The 23,367-nt window shown below is 45.9% G+C and overlaps 1 protein-coding gene across 1 annotated transcript in view; it reads left to right on the top strand.

The window, feature by feature from the left end:
• Positions 1–11,381: 11,381 nt before the first annotated feature.
• The window catches only part of LOC146204291 (uncharacterized), a 28,025-nt gene continuing 16,039 nt past the window's right edge, over positions 11,382–23,367 (top strand). The window contains exons 1-2 of the mRNA XM_084589241.1: positions 11,382–11,863; positions 15,664–15,864. Of these exons, the coding sequence (XP_084445367.1) occupies positions 11,738–11,863; positions 15,664–15,864 (327 nt within the window). The 5' untranslated portion in view covers positions 11,382–11,737. The remainder of the gene's footprint in view (positions 11,864–15,663; positions 15,865–23,367) is intronic.

Genomic DNA, 23,367 nt, shown 5'->3' on the forward strand with positions numbered 1-23,367 from the left:
CGTCAGATAATCCGGACCCTTACCTTGTACGCATCTGGAAGAGGCGGAAACGACTCTTGCGCACTCTTCGCACTCAGCCCAACAATGCTCGCCTCTCCGACCGAGTCACCGAATTGACGCGACAGGTTAAAGAACACTGCGTTACACTTGACACCAATCAATGGAACAAAATTTGTAACACCATTAACGGCACACTAAATCAAAAAAGAACCTGGCATTTACTCAGAGAACTACTCGGGCCTCAACAGCGCCTGTTCCCACTCTCGAGAAGCACTATTCTCAACTAGGCGCGGATGCCTTAACAGCCCAACTCCGCGATCTCTACATTCCTCCTCCCCTACCCAGCCTTTATACTCCGTACACTGGTGCTTCCAATGTAGAACTCGATCAGCCGTTTACCCCCTGGGATCTCGACTGGGCGCTAGAACAGCTAAAGCGGAAGTCAGTCCCAGGTGAAGACCAGATTACATACTCACTCATTCGAAATCTCTCTGACAAGGACAAAGAACATTTTCTGAGCATTATAAACTTACATTGGGAAGAAAGCACACTCCCAGCATCTTGGAAACAATCACTTATAACCCTACTTCCAAAGCCAGGCAAAAAACCTGCGCTTCAAAACCTCCGCCCAGTTTCTTTAACATCATGCCTGGGAAAAACCATGGAGTGGATGGTGCTCAATCGGCTCGAGACTCATCTTGAATCCATAGATTTCTTTCCCCCTCAACAAATTGGCTTCCGAAAAGGTGTGTCTACTCAGGACCTATTTTTTCTCCTCATGCACGAATTTGACCCTCCGCCCACTTCCCAGATCTAAGCCATAGTGGCCCTTGATGTGCGAAAAGCTTTTGATAACCTTGCCCACGATCCTCTATTAAACATCCTTGCCTCTACTGGCTGTGGTCCAAAGATGTATGGCTACCTCACAGCATTTCTCCGCGACCGTACGGCCAAGTTCCGTCTCCCCGATTCGATATCTGATCCTTTCCCCCTCACACGTGGTACTCCTCAGGGCGCTATTCTGTCACCCACCCTTTTTAACCTTGCAATGGCTCCCCTATCTCGTACTTTAGCGTCTATCCCAAACCTAAAACACACATTCTATGCAGACGACCTTACTCTTTGGTGCACTTCTGGGTCTCCTGGAGTAGTAGAGGAGACCCTACAGCAAGGTATCGATGCAGTCGTTAGTTACCTTGATAAAGTAGGGCTATCTCCCGCACCTGAAAAATCCGAATTGCTGCTGATTGCAAAAACTCGCCATCAACGCCAACATAACCAGCTGATCAATCTCACAATGGCAGGTCACCCCATCCCTCGTGTATCATCCTGCCGGATTCTCGGACTTCATATCCACGAGTCAACCAATCAGGCCAATGTATCTACAACCGTTAAAGTTTGCAATCAGCTTACGCATCTAGTTCGCCGCATAGTCAATAAGCACGCCGGGCTACGAGAGGGTCAAGTCAGGCAGCTTGTCCACGCATTAGCACTTAGCAAAATTTTATATACGATTCCTTACCTTACACTAACTTGTTGCCAAAGACATCAGATTGAGGTTGCGCTTCACATATTGTACAAGGCCGCCCTTAACGTCCCTGTACATACGTCCACGGAGCGCCTATACTCCACGGGGCTGTTCTTGCCCCTGGGAGACCTCATACAACAACATCGCGACCGTCAAATGGCACGTCTTTCTAGCACCAAACAAGGACATTGGATACTACAGCAGGTTGCACTCAAACCTATAGACCTCCCTATAATTACCCTTCCTTCTTCGCTCCCGGATAACCTCAGAATAATCCCCATTCCAAAAAACGTTGCACCCGACACTAACACAGGCAGACGTTCCGCTCGCGTTTCCAACCATGTTCACCCGACAGATTCCACGATCATCTACACAGATGCATCACGAACTAACGTCGGAGCGGCTGCTTACTCAATTCAGAGCTGTAGCGATGTAGTGACGCATACCCTCGGTCCTTACATAGATCCTCCTCCTACAGCGACTCTCGAGACCCTACCAATAGTTACCAGTATTCAAGACCTCGCGCAAGCACCCCCTAACCCTTCAGGATATACCATATACACTGATTCAATACAAGCTATACGCGCCATTCACACGGGTCGCATTCCCGAAGAACTACACGATGATCTACACAGAGCTCTTACCAAACTACGTCGCCACACTGTAACACTGAGGTGGATTCCTGGTCACGCTGGAATCCCAGGCAATGAGGTAGTGCATCGCCTCGCCCGCGAACTTCAACACCGGGCGCCTGGGATTCCCAGGCCTTATCCACCAACGTGGGACACTACTCTTCACTACAAAAAAGAAATCAACGTTCACTACGACAACATTAGAGAAACACTCCGTACACTTCTTCTTCCTGATAAATCTCTCACTACCACGCAAATCCGCATTCTTAGACGCATACAACTAAATACACTGCTTACTCCTGCTCGATCTTTTCTATACAGAATCATACATTCCCCTGCATGCCCAAATTGCCCAGAACACTATGCAAACTTGGAGCATTGCATCTTTTCATGCCCTATCGCCCTCCAATCTCCTCACTTTCCGCACCCTCCTCCCCCAACGTGGCGGGCTTGGTTAGCCTCTGACCAGCTGCAAGATCAGTTGGCCTTGGTGACCCTGGCCCAGGACATTCTTAATGCTTAATGCAATGCGTTAAATAAAGTTGTTTCCTCCTCCTCCTGCCATGAGAAAATAAAAGCGAACGGTTGCCTTCAGCTATTATCGGCCCGTCACGAAGCCCGTCGCACACAACACTCACAAACACGCTGGAGCGGGGAGGCACTGAAACACACTCGGCTGAAACTCGTAGGGCGCACGTACGTTGGCCATCGGTGGGGCTGGCAGCCGCTTTCTCCGTTGAGAACGAGACCGTTCGCTGTCGGAGATCGATGATGACGCCATATTCCCGCAGGAAATCCACACCTAGAATCAAATCACGAGAACATTCCCGGAGAACGACGCAGCTGACAACGAACGTTGACGTACGAATCTGGATTCTAGCCGTGCCCTGTCCAATAGGAGTAATTACATGCCCCCCAGCCGTGCGTATCTGCGTGCTACACCATGGTGTCATAACCTTCCTAAGGTGCGCTGCCAGTTTCCCACTCAAAATCGAAAAGTCTGCTCCGGTATCCACTAAAGCTCTGACGTTATGACCATCGATGCACACAGGGATGTCCAGCCGGTCTCGTGAACCAAATGCTGTCGTTTCTGCTCCAAAATCCATATCTGTTCTCATTGGAGGGACTTCTTTGTGCTGACATTTAGCGGCCCCGCCCCCGGAGGTCGCTCTACTCAGTTTTCCCGGTGGGGGCTTGGCGAGCGACCAGGCGGTGCTCGCGGGAAGTCACCAGTTGTTGAAGGGGATTGCCGACGTGAGGATGGAGACCTGGATTGTCGGCGCGCCATCCGAAGGCTCTCTTGTGCGAGGTTGTCTCCAATGTCACGAGGTAGTTGACCGAACGTGCGTCTAGGTGCGTTGGTGTAAAGACCCTCCGGTTCGAGTTCCCGATAAGGGCACCACCGGAAATTGTGACCAGATTCCCCACAGTAGTAGCAAAGGCGGCGGCTCCGAGGGGCCCGCCAGACGTCCGTTCGTCGAATGTTTGACCGTGGTGGCCGCACGTACCGCGTTGGCTGCTGTGCAGGAATGTATTGTGTTGGCTGCTGGACGGGCATGCACTGGGTTGGTGGTAACGTAGACAACGGAGCTTGGACGGGAACTAGGCGTCGGAGAATGTCAGCGTAAGTCGGACGAGAATAATCAGGAACAGGGGTACTTTGAGCTTCAGCAACATGCAGAGATGGCTGCGTGACTTGCTGAATCTCTTCGCGGATCATATGTGCGAGAGAATCACCCTTGGGTTGGAACGTACCACAAACCTTCTGCAGTTCCTCGCGTACAATTGCACGAATAAGATCTCGGAGGTGTTCAGTATTGCTTACAGCAGCTGTAATAGGCTCGGCAGCAGTCGTAGCGAGGATTGGGCTGTCGTAGACCGCCGAGCGGCGCTGGTGTAGGATCATTTCCATGGTGACCGCCTCTGTTAAAAATGAGGTAACTGTAGTTGGTGGGCTACGTACAAGACCAGCAAAAAGCTGTTCTTTAACCCCATGCATCAGGTGGCGCAGCTTTCTGTCTTCAGACATGTTGGGATCCGCACGTCGAAATAGTTTCGTCATGTCCTCAACATACATCATGACGGACTCGTTTGGCATTTGTTTCCGAGATTGTAGAGCACGTTCTGCTCGTTCCCGCCTATCCAGGCTGACATACGCCTCTATGATAAGACGGCGGAACTGAGGCCATGATGTTAATGTGCCTTCTCGGTTCTCATACCATGTCAAAGCATGGTCTTCCAGGCAGAAAATGGCGTTCCGTAGCTTTAAGTTGTCGTCCCACTGATTAAAGGATGCGACTCGTTCGAACTGAGTTAGCCAATCCTCAACGTCTTCATGCGCAGTGCCATGGAACGATTTCGGCACTCGGGGGTTTTGAAAGCAAACAGGAGTACCTTGCATGACCGACGTAGTGCTTTGCGTGGCTGGCCGGAGGCTCGTTGTTGAAGTGGACTCCAAGGGCCCGTGTTCGGGAGGAAGGCCCAGGTTCCTCCGGCTGACGCGATGAACTGGCGTGTCCACAGGCAAAAGCTCGGTGTCGTTGGTTCGCGGAAGGGTTTGCGACATTGAGAGGACAATTACCCAGCGGCTCCACCAAAACTGTCACGAAGACAGGGATTTATGGGAATCGGCAACAGGGGCAGATACACACAGTCAAGACAGAGGTTCCCGGGAAACGGTAACACAAAGACACAAGCTCAAGAGTCTACAACAACAACAACAACAACATTGCTAGCCGAAGCGCGCGAGAGTCTCCAACTTCTTCGTCTTTCAAGCGCTACCTCGAACCGTCAGGTGGCAATATTAATGGAGACTAGGCGGGCTGTTCCAGTTTGACCTTGATCGATTTTGAAGGTCATCCTGACAAACCGAGGCTTTCCCTGGCAGTGTTGCCAAGTTGGCGCCCCTTTCGCCCCGAGGCGTCGCCAAGACGCGAACGCAGCCGGGATCAACAGTGGCACGCTTCTGCGAACCAGCTTACGGTCAGCAGAGGGCGACAATAGGCGCGACAGTGCCCCCCACCCCCTTTTCCTCGAACGGGACGGCTGAGTGACCTCGTCTCGTGATCCCCCGCGGCGTTTCTTTCACAAAGGCGCAGCTGCAATGTCGCGTCGCAAACACGCTGAGGAGTGGAGGCAAATACAGGCGCCGTGTGAGAGGGTTTGGGGACCGGCGAGTGGAAAGAGTGTGTGTTTTGAATGTTATATTTTTATTTGAAGTAATTAAGGACCTGGGTCCGAGATTATTCCCAACCCAGTGGGGTTGTGGCATGTTTTTGAATAATTTGATTGGCTGCTTTATTTTCGGGGCGGGTCACCTAGGGTGACCGCCCTCAGGCCTTTGTTGATGTTTGTCATCAAAAAGCGGTCCTCGGACCATGTTTGTCAGTCAAGATTGAGGCTCCGTGCTTAGCACGTATTTACAGTCCCTAGGCTTTAACCGAGATGCTCGGTAGAAAAGTAAGGGCTTGTAGTGACTTCTCTGTGTGAGAGTCTATTTTGTCTTAAGTTGCAGTTGTCTGTGTGACTTGTTACTGTAACTATTTGCCAATTTAAATAATATTTTTCATCTGTAAATATATATCTCCTCCTGACCATCATCAGATCATCGTCTACTGTTCTCGTCTTCTGCTTCTGTACCTGCCGAACAACGAACATAACATCACTCTCCTGATAGGCAGTTTCACACCCTAACACAGCGCCCGTGACGTAGATCGCTCCACCAAGAGACTTCGTCACCTTAGAACCAGACTAACGGACGGTGGTTCGTTGTCGATTTCATTTCGACCGCGGCCTCATTGATAGCCGCCGCGTCGGTATCCAATGCGTGCAGTCATTGCGCTTGGCCGCAAAGAGTGCATTGGCCAAGCGATGTAAGCCGAACGCGCCGCTGGCGCTGTGTTATTGGGTAAAACCGCCTATTAAGGTCGCATATGTGGGGCTTGTAACGGCTGCTACAGTTTCTTCAAAGAAAATCTTTTTTAGAGGCTATACTATTTAGAGGACGAACTCCAATACTGCAAATACAGCATACCTTCTAAAAGGAATAAAAAGGTAACGAATTTAATCACCGAACTAATTGAAGTTCCCCTTAGCCTCCAATATATATCCTCTGGGCTGAAATTAATGTTAAGTCAGATGCTCTTTTTTTTTTCTTCTTGATTTTGGACCTTCTAAAAAACACCGGACATTCAGTATACGTACTACATCAGCACATTCCAGCGCATCAGTACAAGCTGGTAACTTTCCGGTCTAGATGAAGGCCAATGCAGGATGCAACGTACCACGTTCGCTGAATGAAGATGTCGGGAGCGACATGTAGAGAACGAAATCCAAAAAAAAAAAAGGAACTGCTGTGTATGCCACAGTTTGTGGCCGGTGAAGAGCTCTGCTTGGTACTATAATTGATTGACTGAAAGCACTTGAACAGGTCGGGGGACTCAGTCGACCGAAGGGGTGCTTCTCTGTAACTCCACTATGAGGCCGCGCGCGTTTACCGCGACCGCCCTCCTGATACCACCGCATGCATGCAGCCCAACCCTTCAAGCTGCAGCATGACGAGTGTCAGAGGTGCTTTCATTTTTTAAACATGCTGTAGAAACAGCAAGAAACGTCCAACAAGGAACTGGTGGGGTGGCAGTGGGGCAAGCGTATAACCACGACCTGGATCTTAACGCGCGCCTATTGTTTCGTGTTTACCCAGAGGTACGATGACCGATTTAACATATAGGTGGTTTACTTGCGTACAAAATTTGCGAAAGGTGCGCCTCGCAGCAGAGGCGAAGTCGTTACGCAGAAGCAAGAAACCTGACGCGCGCGTTCTAGATGGGTCTTTTGGATCAGTGTCGAGACAAGGCACCAGAGGCAAATGAGGGTGTGCCAGCACAATGACTGGTTTTAAGAGTAATCCGGAGGACAGAAAATTTTGCGGTCGTGGATGGTGTCTTTGCCTCTCAGCTAGGAATTGTATACTATTGCTGCTGTCGCCAGTCCACAGGGCATGCTGCAAAAACGATGTCTAAATTAGTGAGTGGGTTTCAGGCGTGGTGGAAACTGAGTCCAAAATTCCAAGACCATGCAAAGTCTGAGGCGCACCTAATTCTACAAACAATATTGAGGGTGGAGGAAACCACTGGCGCTGAAAGCATTCATCCTGTGGAAACAGAGCAAAAGAAATGGAGTAATATTTTGCGCAGACTTATTCCTATTTCATTGTTTCGTTCAGAACAGAATTTGACATTCATAGTGCACAAGGAACTGACGGTAAACAAACGGAACTTCTTGGAAATGGTTGAAATATTTTCTAAATGTGATCCAGTGCTTAAAAAGCACATATCAAGGCTAAAAGAGAGCGCAGACCTTGTTTGTTATCTTTGCCCCGCAACACAGAATTAATTTATTGGCGTTCTCAGATGGCACGTAAAAGAAAAGCTCGTTTTGGAGGTCGTCTTGCACAATATACTGCAGACACATCTCATTGTAACTAGGTGGTGGTAGTTACCAGGTGCGTGGAGATGGAAATCAGTAAGGTGGGGGAGAAAGTAGCAGTCTTGGGATTTACTGTTCTAAAGAGAGAGAGAGAAAAAAAAAAGCTTGTGATTGCGCCTCTGGAATACTACAGTGCCTGGAACTTGGCGGATGGGACATAACCATGCCGTTCACAAGACTACGACAATGCTTGACAATATGGCTGGCACCCATGGGGCCCGTAAACAAGTCACAATGAAGGGTAAAAATGAAAAAAAAAAAAATGTCTTTCAGTGGTTGCGTAGAAAATTCCCTCAACCTATGTGGTCACCATTCCTTTGCCCAGGATTCCTCTTGCGCGACAATGTTTTGGGTGTATTGAGGTAGCTTTTTCTTTCCGCGGCATTCACTCACCGATGGGACTTGTCGACCACTTGGACACTGGAGCACCTCTGAAAAGGCTGTCAGCCACACTCTGGAGTGCCCATTATGCTTCAGTAAAGCCACTGAAAGAAGATTATGTTTTGGTTGGGTTTATGGGGTTTAACATACCAAACCACTCTGGCTATAAGAGACATCGTAGTGGAGGCCTCTGAAATTTCGACCACCTGGGGATTTTTAACTGCACTCACATCGCACAGCACATGGGCGCCTTGTTCGCCTCCATCGAAAAGCAGCCTCCACGGCCGGGATTTGATCCTGAATTCTTGGGAACAGAAGTTGAGCGCCCTAACCACTTTAAAGCCGCGATGGGTCAAAGAACGTTATGAACATTTTGATAGCGGTCATGCAAGCCCTGTGAGACCGAAGAAAATGGGGACACAAGAAATGCGGCATAATGTTTTCTGGTAGTAGTCAGTGACTACTTTCTATGCATTCTTGCTCTTGTGGTGCGCAGTACTTGGCTAAGTAATTGCTGCACTACTTTGTTTCCTGAGAAAGCGCTTATCCCTTGAAAAGTGATGACCAAGTTGGATTCCCTAAAGCTCTTCCTTGAAGAGGAGCATGATCGCACACTGATGTTATATAGAAAGGAGCTCATAAAAAGAAAAGAAATAGGAAGGCATTGAGGTCTGGTTTAGGTGATAAAGGCAAAATCATTAACGTTTATTGCTTCTGATGGACCTGAATCATGCGTGTCGCTATTTGTCCCATGACTCCGGTGTGACGTTATCAACTTTTGTAAGTCATCATGAATCCCATGACCCTTCAGTTTCATGTGACTGCGGGACGGAGGCCCCCACTTCTTTAAGGTCATCGTAAATCACGTCCACATAACACTCCCTTGTCACTTGACTCGTGTGATGTCATACTGTTTTCAACTCATCCTGGATCACGTGACACTTTATCACGTGATTCCGGTGTGACGTCATCACTTTTTGCAAGCCATCATGAGTAATGGGACACTAGTGAAGTGCAAGCGACGTCATAACAGCCATAGTCATGACGTCACATGATTAGTGTGAAGTTACATATTACTCATATGATGCTCATAACATTTTCCACTTTATATTTTGTGCCTAGCTACTTTATTTTTGTACCTCATGACATATTCTGACATCACCTGACTAGTCAGGATTACACGACCTCTTATAACGTCACATGACTGAGTACTGCCCTATATTACTTTATCATTAATTACTCCACCGCTGCGCTCCCGTTCCCACTACATTGTGGCCATCTGCTTGAAGACGCCATCCTTTTCGGGTACCATCGATTTAGTTTGGTTTAGGGTCTAACGTCCTAAAGCGACTAAGGTTGGTTGGTTGGTTTATGGGGTTTAACGTCCCAAAGCGACTCAGGCTATGAGAGATGTCGTAGGGGAGGGCTTCGAAAATTTCGACCACCTGGGGTTCCTTAACGTGCCCTGACATCTCGCAGCACCCGGGCGCCTAGCCTTTCGCCTCCACCGAAAAGCGGCCGTCGAGGCCGGGATCCAAAGCGACTAAAGCTATGATAGACGCCGTAGTGGAGGGTCCAATTTCGACCACCTGCGGTTCTTTGACGTGCACTGACATTTACAGTATACGGATGCCTTGCTGTTCGGCTCCATCGAAAAGCGGCCGCCGCGCCTGGAATTCAATCCCACTTCCATGGATTCAGCAAAAGTCAGACAGCCGGAAATCCGGACTTGCCCAGGACTGCAGTGATTCTCTGAGAAGTGAACTTCATCAATGACAGTGAATCTTTGCGTTTTTCGACACGCTGGTTTAGAACGTTTCACACTTGAAACTTCAAGGCTTTTCTGAGTTTTCGCGTGTGCAGGACACGTTTTCAGTTTTTGAACCCCGTGAAACTCGGTACGAACCACCTTTGCAGGCTGAAGTGTTCGAAACTATTTTGCCCCATAAGGAGCGCAGCGGGGTTTGCGGAGCCTCTTCTAAGCGAACACCCCCGTGAGAGCCGGGCGCCAGGCCGGGGGACGCTTGTACCCATTTTTACCGGTGTGTGTCCGGCGGCGGGTTTCGAACGAACCGCGGCGGGTCGGGCATCATCGAGTGTTCACAACGCCGACAGATGGATTTTCGCATAATGGGGCCACTAATATATTCACCTTAATAAAATGAACTTAGAATTGCTGCAGACAGGCGCCAGAACTTGCTACGTTGGGGAGGCCCCTCAAAACTGTTGGAATTTGCCTTGAAGGGTCCAAAAGTTGGACAGCATTGGACTTCCTCATATTCATTACAGTTTCATTTTCTAGTCTCTTCGCATCTTTTCATAAAGCCTGTAGCTATTCCTAACGATACATATGTGCCTCTGACATTGAGTGATATTATTTTCCAAATTGAAGCTTATCAAAAACTACTTGGAGCAAGTCCGCGCTTCGAAGCAAGCTGTGAAGGCAAAGGAAATGAGGAGAGGAGCGTTGGAGTGTTGCACCTAGTTGTACGGTTGTACTGGTTGTACCGTGCACCCACGACCGGCGCCCCTCCATGACGTTTTCCGCAAAAGCGGCAGCGAACAATAGAGGGGTTTTAGACTGGCTGTGCACTGCACCGGATGCCGCTGACCACCTTCATGCCGTTGACCCAAGTGACGCCACTGAAAGTTTGATCATGGAGGAAGGAAAATGCTGAGTTCGATTCACTCCCGAGAGAGAGAGAGAGAGAGAGAGAGAGAGAGAGAGAGAGAGAGAGAGAGAGAAACGAGCGGCTTTTGCCAACTCGCCCATGCGCTCGCGTCTCGCGTAGCGTCACACAACCAATTGAAGGCTCGTGTTGCCATTGCTTCATAGACCAAGAAAGAAACGTCAGCGCAGATCGATCGTGGTTGAGATGACAGAATAATCCCATGTTTCTGATTTCAACCATTTGAATTTCGTGCCAGTTTATTCGAGAGGTATTGAAAAAATTGGCCAATATTGTTTTGTTTTGAACGTTTTTTACAATGATTGGCTCGATGAATCGAATAGGTGGATCATGGACGTCATTAAGGGACCGTAGACCGTAGTCCAGTGCACGGTCCAATGTTTTTAAATAAACCTGTTTTTCTAGCCAAAGTGCCGCGTTAGCTCAATCAACGTAGGGTGCCTCGATGCGCGCGCCTTCGGCTCCCTAGATCAACATAATGACTTTATATCAACATTGATCGCCGCTCCACTACAGTGTTCTAGAAACCTTCTAATAAAGTCCTCACCTTCTAAAACGAATTTATTCTAGTAACGTTGTCTAACTGTAGCGCCATCAATCCGGGGTACGTCGGTATAGCCGGAGCCGCAAATGGCACGTCCACGTCTAATGTCAAAATAAAGCCTTTGTGCGTATGGACGCTATTCTGTCGTCTTCCAGAAAAAACAGCAAAAGGTGCTTCCCGCCGTTGAGCCGTTTAACGTCATTTGCTGTGCTGCGCGTTGAGGTGCTGACTGAATTTTATCGTTTGCTGTTTGCGTGGAAAGCAATTAGGAATGTGTTGCGACGTCATCGCTCCTGACGGAGATACGACGCTTTTTCTGATCAAGCCCAAATCAGACTGGAAATCTTGTGCTCCTACTTGCGAAACGTGCTGGCGGCAGAACTTCCTGTGTATATTTGGCGTGGGATGTTGCGAGGCAAAGGTTTAAGTCATGGTTTCATTCATATTTAAGAAAGTGTAAAGAACGGCAGTCACTATGGAAAGCAGCAACAAGCCACTCCTTCCCGGCACATCAAATGGGAACTCGGCGTTGCAGTCCATGTTGGGTCTGAACTACCGCTACTGCTTCAGCCTCATTGGAGTGCTTAAACTTGTAGAAATGGTAATCGCTTTTCATTTGACTGCACTAATGGTTGACGCGGAGAAATGCGGAGTATTTGGTTCAAGAACGTATACTCTACGAATCTACGAAGTTTGTTGTTGCCGAAACCGATATTGAAGTGAACCTTCTAATAAGCTAATAAGTTCCGTGAATTATTTGGTGGGTCGAGTTTTATTTGGCTTCTTTCACCAAAACTGAAGCCAAGAGTATGCGCATGCAATGCGTCTTTTCGAAACTGCGACACAAACCCGAAACGTCGGTACATATTTATATATCTAGACGTTAGCAGACTCTTCACGAAGGGTAGGCTACTCAACCCCGCTTCTGCCGAAATGTGGTCGATATCGTACAAGCAACGCGGCCCGTTCCTTATCCTGCCTTTTCTTTTCCTTCAGGAAAAAAAAAAAAAAAAAAACAGTAAAAGGAATGGTTCAGTGTGCAATATTGCAAGTAACCTGCAGGAGTTAATAATTTAGCTTGTATGTCTTAACTATTCTGTCAGCAGTGCATAAACACTAATACTGGAGATGTTGTAAATCTCTCAGAAGGCCACTTAGGAGTTTATGACCAGCATGTCATGTAGAATGCTGTGATTTCGAGAATTGGTTGTCTCATTTGGAATTTTATTGTTCAGTAATTCTTACAAAAAACAGTCCTTATGGCACTATTTTGATAGACCGTGTATGGGCATAAATTCATTCAGGGAACATTTGTAAATAATTTGCCATTAATAATCTGCTTGCTAGCAAAGAAATCTTTGTCCTTGCCAAACAGCACTGCCTGGTTTTCATTGTGTGAATATGATGTGTAAAAGTGACTCATAATTACTTTTCCATTTTCCTTGGTAGCTGTTTGTTAGTTTGTAAAACTGTTACCAACCCTGAATGCCCACTCAACTCTTGAAATGCCCGTCAAGCATAAGTGTTATGACTGTTAAAGTCGCAGTAACAAACCGAAGATAACCCTGGAGAAGGCATATGGGGTGCTGCAGAAACTTCTTAGTGCACCGTTTCTTGATGTATTATTTTATACTTGAGGCAGTAATGCAAATCACTTGGTACTTCTTCATTGTTCTGACAATGCAGAAAATGCAAGTTTGATTTCAATGTAAACAGTAGTGACAGCCTTACAAACCCTTCTTGCTGAAATGCAAAGTACATACATATCTCCTCTGCACTGGCAGATGCAGATATAAACTGTGAGACTTCAAAAAAAAAAAAAGGTGTCATTTGCCTATCACATTGTTGCATTTTCTTAGCATGAGTAAACAAGCTGCTGTGATGGTCGCTGCTTTGATGTGAATTGTCAGCAATGTGCTGGTACAGTTTTCTAATGGCCTAAGAGTCAGTTTCTCGCAGAGCGCCATGCCTATTAAGCATCAATAAATTGGAGGAGTTATTGAATACATAGGTGCTGTGCCCTATTGCTCAATTTAAAAAAAAAAGATGCTTAGTGTACTGCTTGCATTTTCTATTGCACAGTATTCTGCTTTTATTTTGACGAAGGGTATTAAAAATGGATGTTTTAGCCTGTAATGCACCATGCTCAAATGTTGTTTGTGAGTAGAGTGGATGTATTTGTTTTCTTTTATTCTGTTGGAACGTTTCAAAGGTAGTGAAATCTTGCAGATTGTATGGAGCCTTTTTAAAGGATTCTTTTCCCTTCTGAGGCTGTAGGATTCTAAAATCATGTGCCTGGAAAATGCTTGTAGCAGCTTCTTTGTACAGTTTATACCTGTGCGTTTTGCTCAATGCATCACTTAAGTAGTTATATAAAAGGGCGATTGAGCTACATGGTGGACAATATCCTTTTTTTTTATTAAGTCTAGAGGACTGCATTAAGCGGATTTCATCTTTTGTGCACCACAGTGACCTAACTGCTTTTTTGTGAACTTTGCAGCGTGCTCAAAATTAGGCTGAATTTTTAAAACAATTGCGAGAAGTAGTACAGAAAAGTCATTTTGTACGTGGGTCGTGTGGTCAGGTGTACATAAACTGGGAGAAGAATTGTCATCATAAACTTTGTAAATAACCAAAATTCATTGTTAACTTTTTATTCACTGCACTAAGTGTGCATGTTTATATCGAAAACTTAGAGGTGGTGGTATTTGGAGGCTTTTCTATTTTGTACAATATTATTAACATCATTGTCATAAGATATGTGCGTCTAAAATTTCACACCGATCCTTCTAATTATGCATACAAGACCGCAACGCTCGGCATGAAGTTCCTTCCTGGTGTATTGTGTATGGTGCTTCGCCTGTTAAGAATGTGGTGCTACAGGTGGCAGCAAAGAGTTTTCATTCTTGGTCAGTGCTCTTGTATTGCTGTGTTTTACAGCGTGCCAAATCAGAAGTGATACCATTTCTTATCCTACTCTCTACAAACGATCACCAAAAAAAACAGCGCTTGCCCTATGCTGCCCGTACAGTAGTTCTTCGGTGTCGCTGGCCAAGAACCAAAAATTGCTGAGGCTTAACTGCTAAACCTAGTTAGGTGAAGCAAAAACGTTGTTTTGCTGGGATTTGCTTTGATTAAACTTTGGTTTAGACATTGGTGGACATAGTTTTGTAGCAACTAAATAGCCAAGACTATGGAGTCAAACACGACGTCAACTACAAGAGGGAACACATCACGCTGTGTCTGCTATCAAAGTCAAGGTAATGGTACACTATAGGTGTGTACCGTGGCTAAGCTATATAGCTACACTGTGACCTCTGGCTCATTGCAGGTCAAGCGGCCTGCGAGGTTGACTTTAGGTGATACATGGCGTAGTGATACAGGGCGTAGTTCAAAATGCTGGCCAAAAACAAAAAAAAACACCATTTTCTGTAGCTCAACATCCTTGTCATGCATGTCAAGCACTATACGCAACAGCTGCATAACAGGGGGGAAGCTTCATGCTGAATGCTGTGATGAATATGAATATGCGTAATTAGATAGATTGGGCTGTAATTTTAAGCCTACATATCTTAGGACACATGCATGTTATTAAAACTGTACAAAATAGAATAGGCTTCAAATGTCACTGTTCCTAGCCTCTTAAGTTTTCAATATAAACATGCATGCTAACTGCAGTGAATAAAGTGTTAATGAAGGGTAAATAATTGCCGAGTTTACAAGGATAATCATTTTCTAAGTTTGTTTTCTTGTCAACATAACTCATTTACATAGAGAACTTTATGTATTTCTGCTTGTATTTTTTAAAGTCTGGTAACCAATTTTTTTGGGGTGTACATGAAGTGTCATGAAACAAAACATTGTGAAGTATCTCTACAAGTGAGAGTCATTTGCTTTCTAATCTCAGAAAATTTTCAGGCAGAACCATTTTAAAAGATACCATCCATTGCTCATTTGTACTACAAGAACCTGGTTGTAGAATCTGCCTTTTTCACAAAATGTGGCGCCCTCTGGGAGTGGTTGAAAATTCGTCTGCTACTGGTTGAAAACGTCCTTGGCATCAGCGAAATGACGGTGTGTGTTCTTGATAGCTAACGCCATCTATCGCATATGCCTGTCACGAATATTAACTGCACATGGCCTCCAAGATCAGCTATGGCTGCACTGATTGCGGAGGCCAAGAACTGCGCATGCGTAGCTGGGGTTGGTGTTTTGTCTTCAACCAGGGGAGAGACGCGCATGCGAATAGCGGCCTTGTAAAAAATGCGGATTGGCTCTGGAAAGCATCATCTTTCTACATAGGTTCTCTTGGCCGACATAGCTAAAAGTAGTATATGTTTGGCTAATTGGTGATGTAGGTGAACCAACCATTAAGAGTGCAATGTCCTTTTCTCTTTGCAGGCACTGAATGTGCTGTGCATACAGTTGATGCTGGAGTACTGCAGGCCTTCGTACGATGGGTCCACTTGGGGCTTCCTCGGCACAACGGATGAAACACTTTTCTTCTTAGGTAACTTCAGTGCCCTCATGATGAATGGCCTCTTGTTCCTGTGCTGTGTGCTGTCGGGTGCAACAGCACTGGCCCTGTCCAAATCCCTATTAGTAAGTGCTATTTTCTTCTCATTTGTATAACTGTCTTTTCCAGCAGTAATTTATTTACTTCACCTGTGATTTTGCCCTTCTGATTGATGCACTATTGGCAGTTATATTTTAGCATGTGCATTGAATGCTGCGTTTACGTCAAAAAATGAACATATCAGAATTGAGCAGCCTGCGAGTGCAGTGTGAGCTGAGGAAGCTCAGTTGTGATTTTGTACTGAAATGCATGCGATGGCTAGACTATATTTAAAGCATTGCTCAGTTAGGGTGGAGTGGGGGCAGGGGGGAGGTGGTCTCAGACTTTCCACCAAGTACCGATGAGGGATCTGATACCCCCAAGGTGCAATGTAAGGACTGTATAAATCTGTAGTAGGCAACCATTTTTATTCTTGTCAATGGGGGTTCGAATATTTTCCTCTCTCTCATTTCGAAAATATTGGGATTTTTAGCAAAAAAGTTTTCTAAAGCTCGAGATGGAGAACAACAAAAAATCGGCGGCACTACAAAAAAGTAGGAAGAAAAAGTGAAACGCATGCTGTTACACTATGAGTCAGTCCTGAATTGGCTACTCAGCTCCAAGGCTGCAAAGCCGACAATGGGAAACAGTGAAATGTCTCCATCAGGCAACTTCACGAGTAAAGAAAGCTTCCAGCATCCCCAAATCTGAAGTGCCTCTTGAGTTGTATAGAATTATTTTATTAGTTTCCACCTTCCAGTAAAGATTAGTGATGCTTCTAGTTTGCATTATTTTTGTTTAATATCCTTTTGTATCTGTTTAGTTTTTGGCATGCAGCTGTTTGTATGATGTCATACTGCTTTCGTGAACACTACACACTACCTCAAGTGTGACCAGTTCATAGCAGCAGCGGAAATGATAGCAGAAAGGCGTAGGTAAAGCACAAATGCAAGCGCATGTATTGCATGTTACCACTAGACAGCATCCCCCCCCTTAACAGCCAATTTTTCTCTACCTCTTTACTTCCTTCTTCACCTGTGCTCAAATTACGAGAGACCTCCTTTCGATGGAGCCAGACATTAAGCACTGATTTAAAGTAGCGCTATAGTGCAGTGTGCACTATAGAAGAAGCTGTATGAGAGACTGTTACATCATTTGGCCACTCTCCTGTGTTTATTGGTTTTTGAAATGTTGAAACAAAGGAAACCTTTGGCGGCACTATTAGCACCAACTTGTATGTGCAGCAGCAGATTGCATGCCATTATTGCTATGTCAGCTTGAGTTTTTTGGGCTATACAGGAACCTGCTTTTAGTAGCTAAACCAGCATGACCAAATCAAGCAAAACATTGCAGTTTTTTATTACAGTAGAAGAAACTGTCTGAACTCTCCCAACAGGGTTAAAATATCGAGGCACCACAGGTAACATCACCAGAATCATCAGAACACGCAAGTACAAACAACTTAGCTGGATGGATATTTTTGTGAAAAAAAAAAAAAGGATGGTTTTATATGCACATGGAATGCAGTGACTGGGTTTAGGCTGTAGGCTTTCTGCAAACAAATCGTGGAGTGTGAAATAGTTGTTGGGGTCTCTTTTAAAGGGACACTAAAGACATCCAAAGATGCTATGAAAATCTAATAAACTACATTTGGTGACACTGTCGCCGCATATCCGGCAGCACAAAATCGAATAATTGCTGAGATATTGCGATAAGAAGTTGAGGTTTTTTCTTGTTCCCGCCGATCGAATTCAAACTTTGCCCTCCGACTACGTAGTCGGAGTTGAGTGACGCACACTATGACGTAAGCGGAGACTCCAAGATAGCTAGCAAGCCGGCGCGGCCCGTGGCGTCGCATCCTTCAAGGGCCATCATGGCAACAGCGTACTCGCAATGACGGCCACAGCCGAAATAAATAAAACAATGAAGAGAGTAATTTACCGAGCGATGGGCCCATAAAGGAAGAAAATAAAACATGGAGCGCTTGTAATGCACAATACTTTATATGTTTCTCAAGCTTTTGCGCTCCTTCTTGCACTGTGTAAAAACAAACCGAGCCCTCGGTCATCGCAATGCTTCCCGACATGTTTACATACAAATAAGATTTAGTCACCAGCAAAATAGTGTCCTCGCTGCTGCGCTTGTCAGTTTTGAAGCTTCGTCGCACTTTTTTCCTTCAAAGTTTGTGCTACAGCTCCGTGTTCAGCTAAAATTACGTCCACGGTAGCAGAGCATGACCGAAGTGCCGGCGCCACTGAATTTGCCAGCGCTGTGAAATTCCACATGTTAAAATGGATCCAGTGCACAATATAGTGCGCATAGGCATCCAGAACATTAGCTGCAAGTCGTGAGAGCAGGCAGCATGCGCCGATGGTCAAGAAGTTGTAATTTTTAGACTGGCAGCAGAAACGTTTTATTGTAAATGGGGCCATGACGTAAAGACCAGAAATATTTCCAAGGTTCCTGTGGCACGGCGTAGCCGAGCGGTTAGCGCCGAATGTTACGGGACAAGCAGTGGTGAGTTTGAATCTTACCGCCACTGGCGTTTTTTTATTTTTTTCTACAAATCGATTTTTTTTTTACCTTTCGTAATGTATTTCTGGTGCTTCGTTATTTTTAGTTTTTACTTTTTACCCGAGGCCCTTTTTTTCGCCGGGCGACGAGTGCAATATATCGACGCTCTCCTTGGTATGAGCGGCAAGTATGCCCCTTTTGTTTACGACGCCTGCAAATAGCACGTTGAAGGTCTTGTTGACGCAGTATGTTGGTCAGATGTGCCATGATTTAGTGAACATTTGAATGATAATGCGGTTTTCCTTCAGTACTTAGCATATGTATGGTTTTCGTGGCGTACGTAGCTGCAGTCGAGTGGTCAGGTTGCAGTCGAAGCGGCGACGGCGGCGATATGTTGGCACAGAAGTGTGAACGAAGGAGAGTGTCGGCGGCAGCGGATTTCGCTCACTCGCGCCTCCGAATGCTCAAATAGGAACCAGCAAGGCGCATCTGCTGCTCCAAGCTCGTAATTCAGGCGCTGCAGGTCCAAACAAACTATCCGAGTGCGCACGAAATGCCTGAGCCGAAACATAACCAAAACTGAGGTGGCCGCCTGTGGCGCCTTCAAGTATATTTTTGTATTTGCCTTGCAACGTTTACGTTGTCTTTTTGCCGTCGTTTACGTATGATAAAAGCGTGTTATTATATTCGAGACAAAGCCTACGACCGCATTCAAACGGGCAACGTAATTTGCATTTGTCAGCCTCCGTGATCACTAGCGCGTCACGTGATTTGTAGTTGCGTGTTTCGGCTGTGGCGGTGATACCTGTATTTCTGTTCCTCCTTTTTACTACCTTATAACAGCTCTGTTTTCAGTAAGAGTGGATTTTTTGCAATCAGGAATTGGCATTCTATCGATGCAAGCCCACTTCAGTTTTCTCTTTAGTGTCCCTTTAAAGAACAAGCCCCGCCTTCAGCACATTGTGCGTGTATTGAGTTAAGGTTTATGACAGTTCAGTTCAGTTCAGGCGTTCAGTCGTGTCCGACTCTTCGTGACCCTATGGACCATGTCATGCCACGCTTTCCGGTCTCTCACTATCTTCTTAACATCACATAGCTTCATCTGCAATGCCTCGAGAATGCCATCTAACCATCGCGTTCGCTGCCTACCCCTTCTCCGGCGACCCTCAACCTTTCCCAACATCAAATCTTTCTCCAGCGACTCCTCTCTTCTCATCAGATGACCAAAGTAGCTGAGCTTTAACTTTAGAATTTGACCCTCCAATGAGCAGTCAGGGTTTATGGTCGACAATATCGACTGATTTGATCTTCTGGCAGTCCAAGGAACTCTTAAGAGTCTTCGCCAGCACCACAATTCAAACGCGTCAATTCTTCGGCGGTCAGCCTTTTTCACAGTCCAACTCTCGCATCCATACATCACAACTGGAAAGACCATAGCACGGGTTATACGGATCTTGGTTATGACAGCCAGCCATAATTTGATGGACCATGTAGCACCCTTCGTTTTGTGGCAAAATCTGGCATCATAAAATGATTTCGTAAAAATATGGGAAACTTGATTTCTGCCTGAAAAGGCATTTTAAAAAATAAGGTGTAGCTTGCCAGTGCATAGAATTCAAGGCATTATCTAGAAATAGTTGGTATCTCCTAGTTTCTGTGAAATACCTGTGCTTACTTTTATAGTGGTATTTTTCGGTGAACTGCAGAAGAACTTAAATATCTTTTAATGCTTGTCCATCACATGGTCTAATACAAAGCTAAGTTCAAAAAGTGCATTTTATAAGCAAGAGCCAGAATTAAGGAATTGACCAGACATCTCATGTTGATCGTTCTGTCAAGCTCTATCAATGCTGATGGCATCCTTCTGCTCAAAGACAGTTGCATTTAAAATGGCCATCATGGCATTAAGTGAGTGTTTTTGCAAAGTAGAAAGGTAGGTGGGGGTCTAGAACAGATGGGAAGGGGTTAAATTTGGTAATGTTCATGTCATCATCATCACCACCATCATCATCATCATCATAAGCTGGAATATACCCACTGCAGGGTGAAGGCCTCTCCAATTTTCCTTCAATTAACCCGGTCCTATGCTAGCTGCATCCACTTGACCACTGCGAATTTCTTAACCTCATCCACCCACCTAATTTTCTGCCGCCCCCTGCTACGCTTTCCTTCCCTTGGAACCCAATTGGTTACTCTTAGAGACCATTGGTTATCCACCCCGCCCGGGTGGCGCAGTGATTACGGCACTCAAATACAGTTCCCAAGGATGCGGGATCGAATCCCGGCCTCGGCAGCCACTTTTTGGTGGAGATGAAAAGTAAGGTCCCCTTGTGCTGTGCCATGTCAGTGCATGTTAAAGAACCCCAGATGGTCGAAATTTCTGGAGTCCTCGACTACAGTGTCTCTCATAGCCTGAGTCACTTTGGGATGCTAAACTCCACAACCAAACCAAACCAAACCATCGGTTATCCTGTCTTCGCATTACATGTCTTGCCCATGCCCATTTCTTCTTAATGTTGGCTAGAATGTCAGTAACTCGAGTTATTTCTCTGACCCACTATGTACGTTTCCTATCGCTTAGCATTACACCTACCATTTCTCGTTCCATAGTCCTCTGCAATGTCCTCAACTTAAGTAGAACCCTTTTCGTTAGCCTCCATGTTTCAGCCCCATGTTTCAGCACCAGTAAGATGCAAGATTTATACGCTTTCCTCTTGAGTGATACCAGTAAACTGCTAATAATTATGTGCAAGTACAATCATGTACTTATTACCTTATGTAATATTAATTATGTAATTATGTGCCTTACATATGTACCTTCCAAATGCGCTCCATCCCATTCTTATTCTCCTAGTTATTTTCCTTTTGTGGTCCGCATCTGCGATTACTACCTGTCCTAAGCATACATATTTGCCTACCACTTCCAGCACTTCGCTATCTATTGTAAACTGCTGTTCCTTTTCCAGCCTGTTCAACATTACCTTAGTCATCTGTATATTAATCTTTAGGCCTACCTTGCTGCTTTTCCTGTCTAGGTTATCAATCATTTTTTGGAATTCATCCCCTGAGTTACTTAGCAAGTCGTCGTCAGTGAATTGCAGATTACTGAGGTAAACTCTGATGGGGGGGCTTAACTCCCATTCCATGTCTTTGAATACTTCCTTTAAACAAGCTGTGGATAGTACTCGGGAGATTGTGTCTCCTTGCCTAACACCTTTCTTTATGCGAATTTTATTACTTTCTTTATGCGGAACTATGGTTGCTGTGCAGCCACTATAGATGTCTTCCAGTAATTTCACATACAGCTCGTCTGCGTCCTGATCTCGCAATGCCTGCATGACTGCTGAGGTTTCAACGGAGTCAAATGCTTTCTCATAGTCAACAAATGCTATTTATAGGAGCTGGTTATATTCCAAGCACTTTTCTATCGTCTGATTGATAATATGCATATGGTCAATGGTAGATTACTTTTTCTGAAAACCTGCCTGATCCTTTGGGTGATTGAAGTCTAAGGCTGTCTGGATCCTATTAGTGATTGCCTTGGTAAATACTTTGTACGTAACGGATAGTAAGCTGATTGGTCTGTAATTTTTGAAGTCCTTAGCGTCCCCTTTCTTGTGAATTAAGATAATGTTCATGTTCTTCCATGATTGCCGTACCGTCGATGTCACCAGGCATTGCGTATACACGGTGGCCAGTTTTTCTAGTATGATATCCCCTCCGTCATTCAACAGATCTGTAGTTACCTGATCCTCCCCAGCTGCTTTTCCTCTTGCCATAGCTTCTAAAGCTTTCCTTCATCCTTCGTTACTCGTGGAACTTCTAATTGCTCATCACTACTGCCAATCTATTGTTCTGACTATTCCAGCTACTGTATAGGTCTGTATAGAACTCCTCGGCTACCTTTATTATCTTGTCTATATTGGTAGTGACATTGCCCGCTTTGTCCCTCAGTGCGTACATCTGATTTTTGCCTATGCCTAATTTCCTCTTCACCGCTTTCAGGCTACAACTGTTCTTTAAAGCATGCTCAATTTTCCCCATGTTATACTTCCTTATGTTGGCCATCTTGCACTTATTGATTAGCTTTGATATCTCTGCCAGTGCTATTCTGTCTGTTTGGCGGGAGGCTTTCATACTTCAGCATTTCTTAACCAAATCTTTCGTCTCCTTATATAGTTTACCGGTATCCTCTGTAATTATCCTACCGCCTACCTCTACTGTGCGCTCAGTAATGATATTGATACGGGGCAGAAGGCTAGCACAGGAAACCACAGCAGGTATGGGCAAGCGTTCACAGCACAGTAGAGCAGAACACAGCAAGTGTTCAGGCAAGTCCCAACGGTTTCTTCAGCTTCGTCTTCCTTTCGCGTCACTACTGTTTATCGTCCTCTTCTTCAACATCCAGCGACGCGCAGGGCATATATGTAACATTACCCCCCCACGAAAAGCACAGCCTCGGTGCACATTATGTCGAACTACTGCAGGTGTAGTACGGCTTCATTCGAGCGACATGAACGATCTCGGTACGTGGCATAGCGGACTGTTGCGGCGGATGCACAGGGGTGATCTCGTATGTCACAGGAGTGACTGGCCGTAAGACACGGTAGGGTCCTGCGTAGCGTGGCAAGAGCTTCTCACACAGCCCAACTCTACGAGCGGGAGTCCAGAGCAAGACGGAGAGAGCCCGGAGAGTAGTGGACATCGCGGTGACGATTGGGGAGGAAGCTAGTCGGCGGCGAGCAATAACCCGGGCGGCGTCAGCTCGAGATATGGCGTCACGAACATAGGAGCTGGCATTAACGGTGGGATGCAGTACGCTGTCAAAAAGAAGGGGAGGGTCGCGGCCGTATAGAAGATAGAAGGAGGAGTAGCCCATTGTGTCGTGACGGGAGGAATTATATGCGAACGTTACAAACGGCAAAGTAACATCCCAGTCACGGTGATCACCCGATACATACATTGACAACATGTCCGTGAGCTTGCGGTTGAGGCGTTTGGTGAGGCCATTCGTTTGTGGATGGTAAGCGGTGGTG

Source organism: Amblyomma maculatum, chromosome 1 (genome assembly GCF_055883805.1).
Source record: "Amblyomma maculatum isolate TAMU_Amacu chromosome 1, ASM5588380v1, whole genome shotgun sequence".
Lineage (NCBI taxonomy): Eukaryota > Metazoa > Arthropoda > Arachnida > Ixodida > Ixodidae > Amblyomma > Amblyomma maculatum.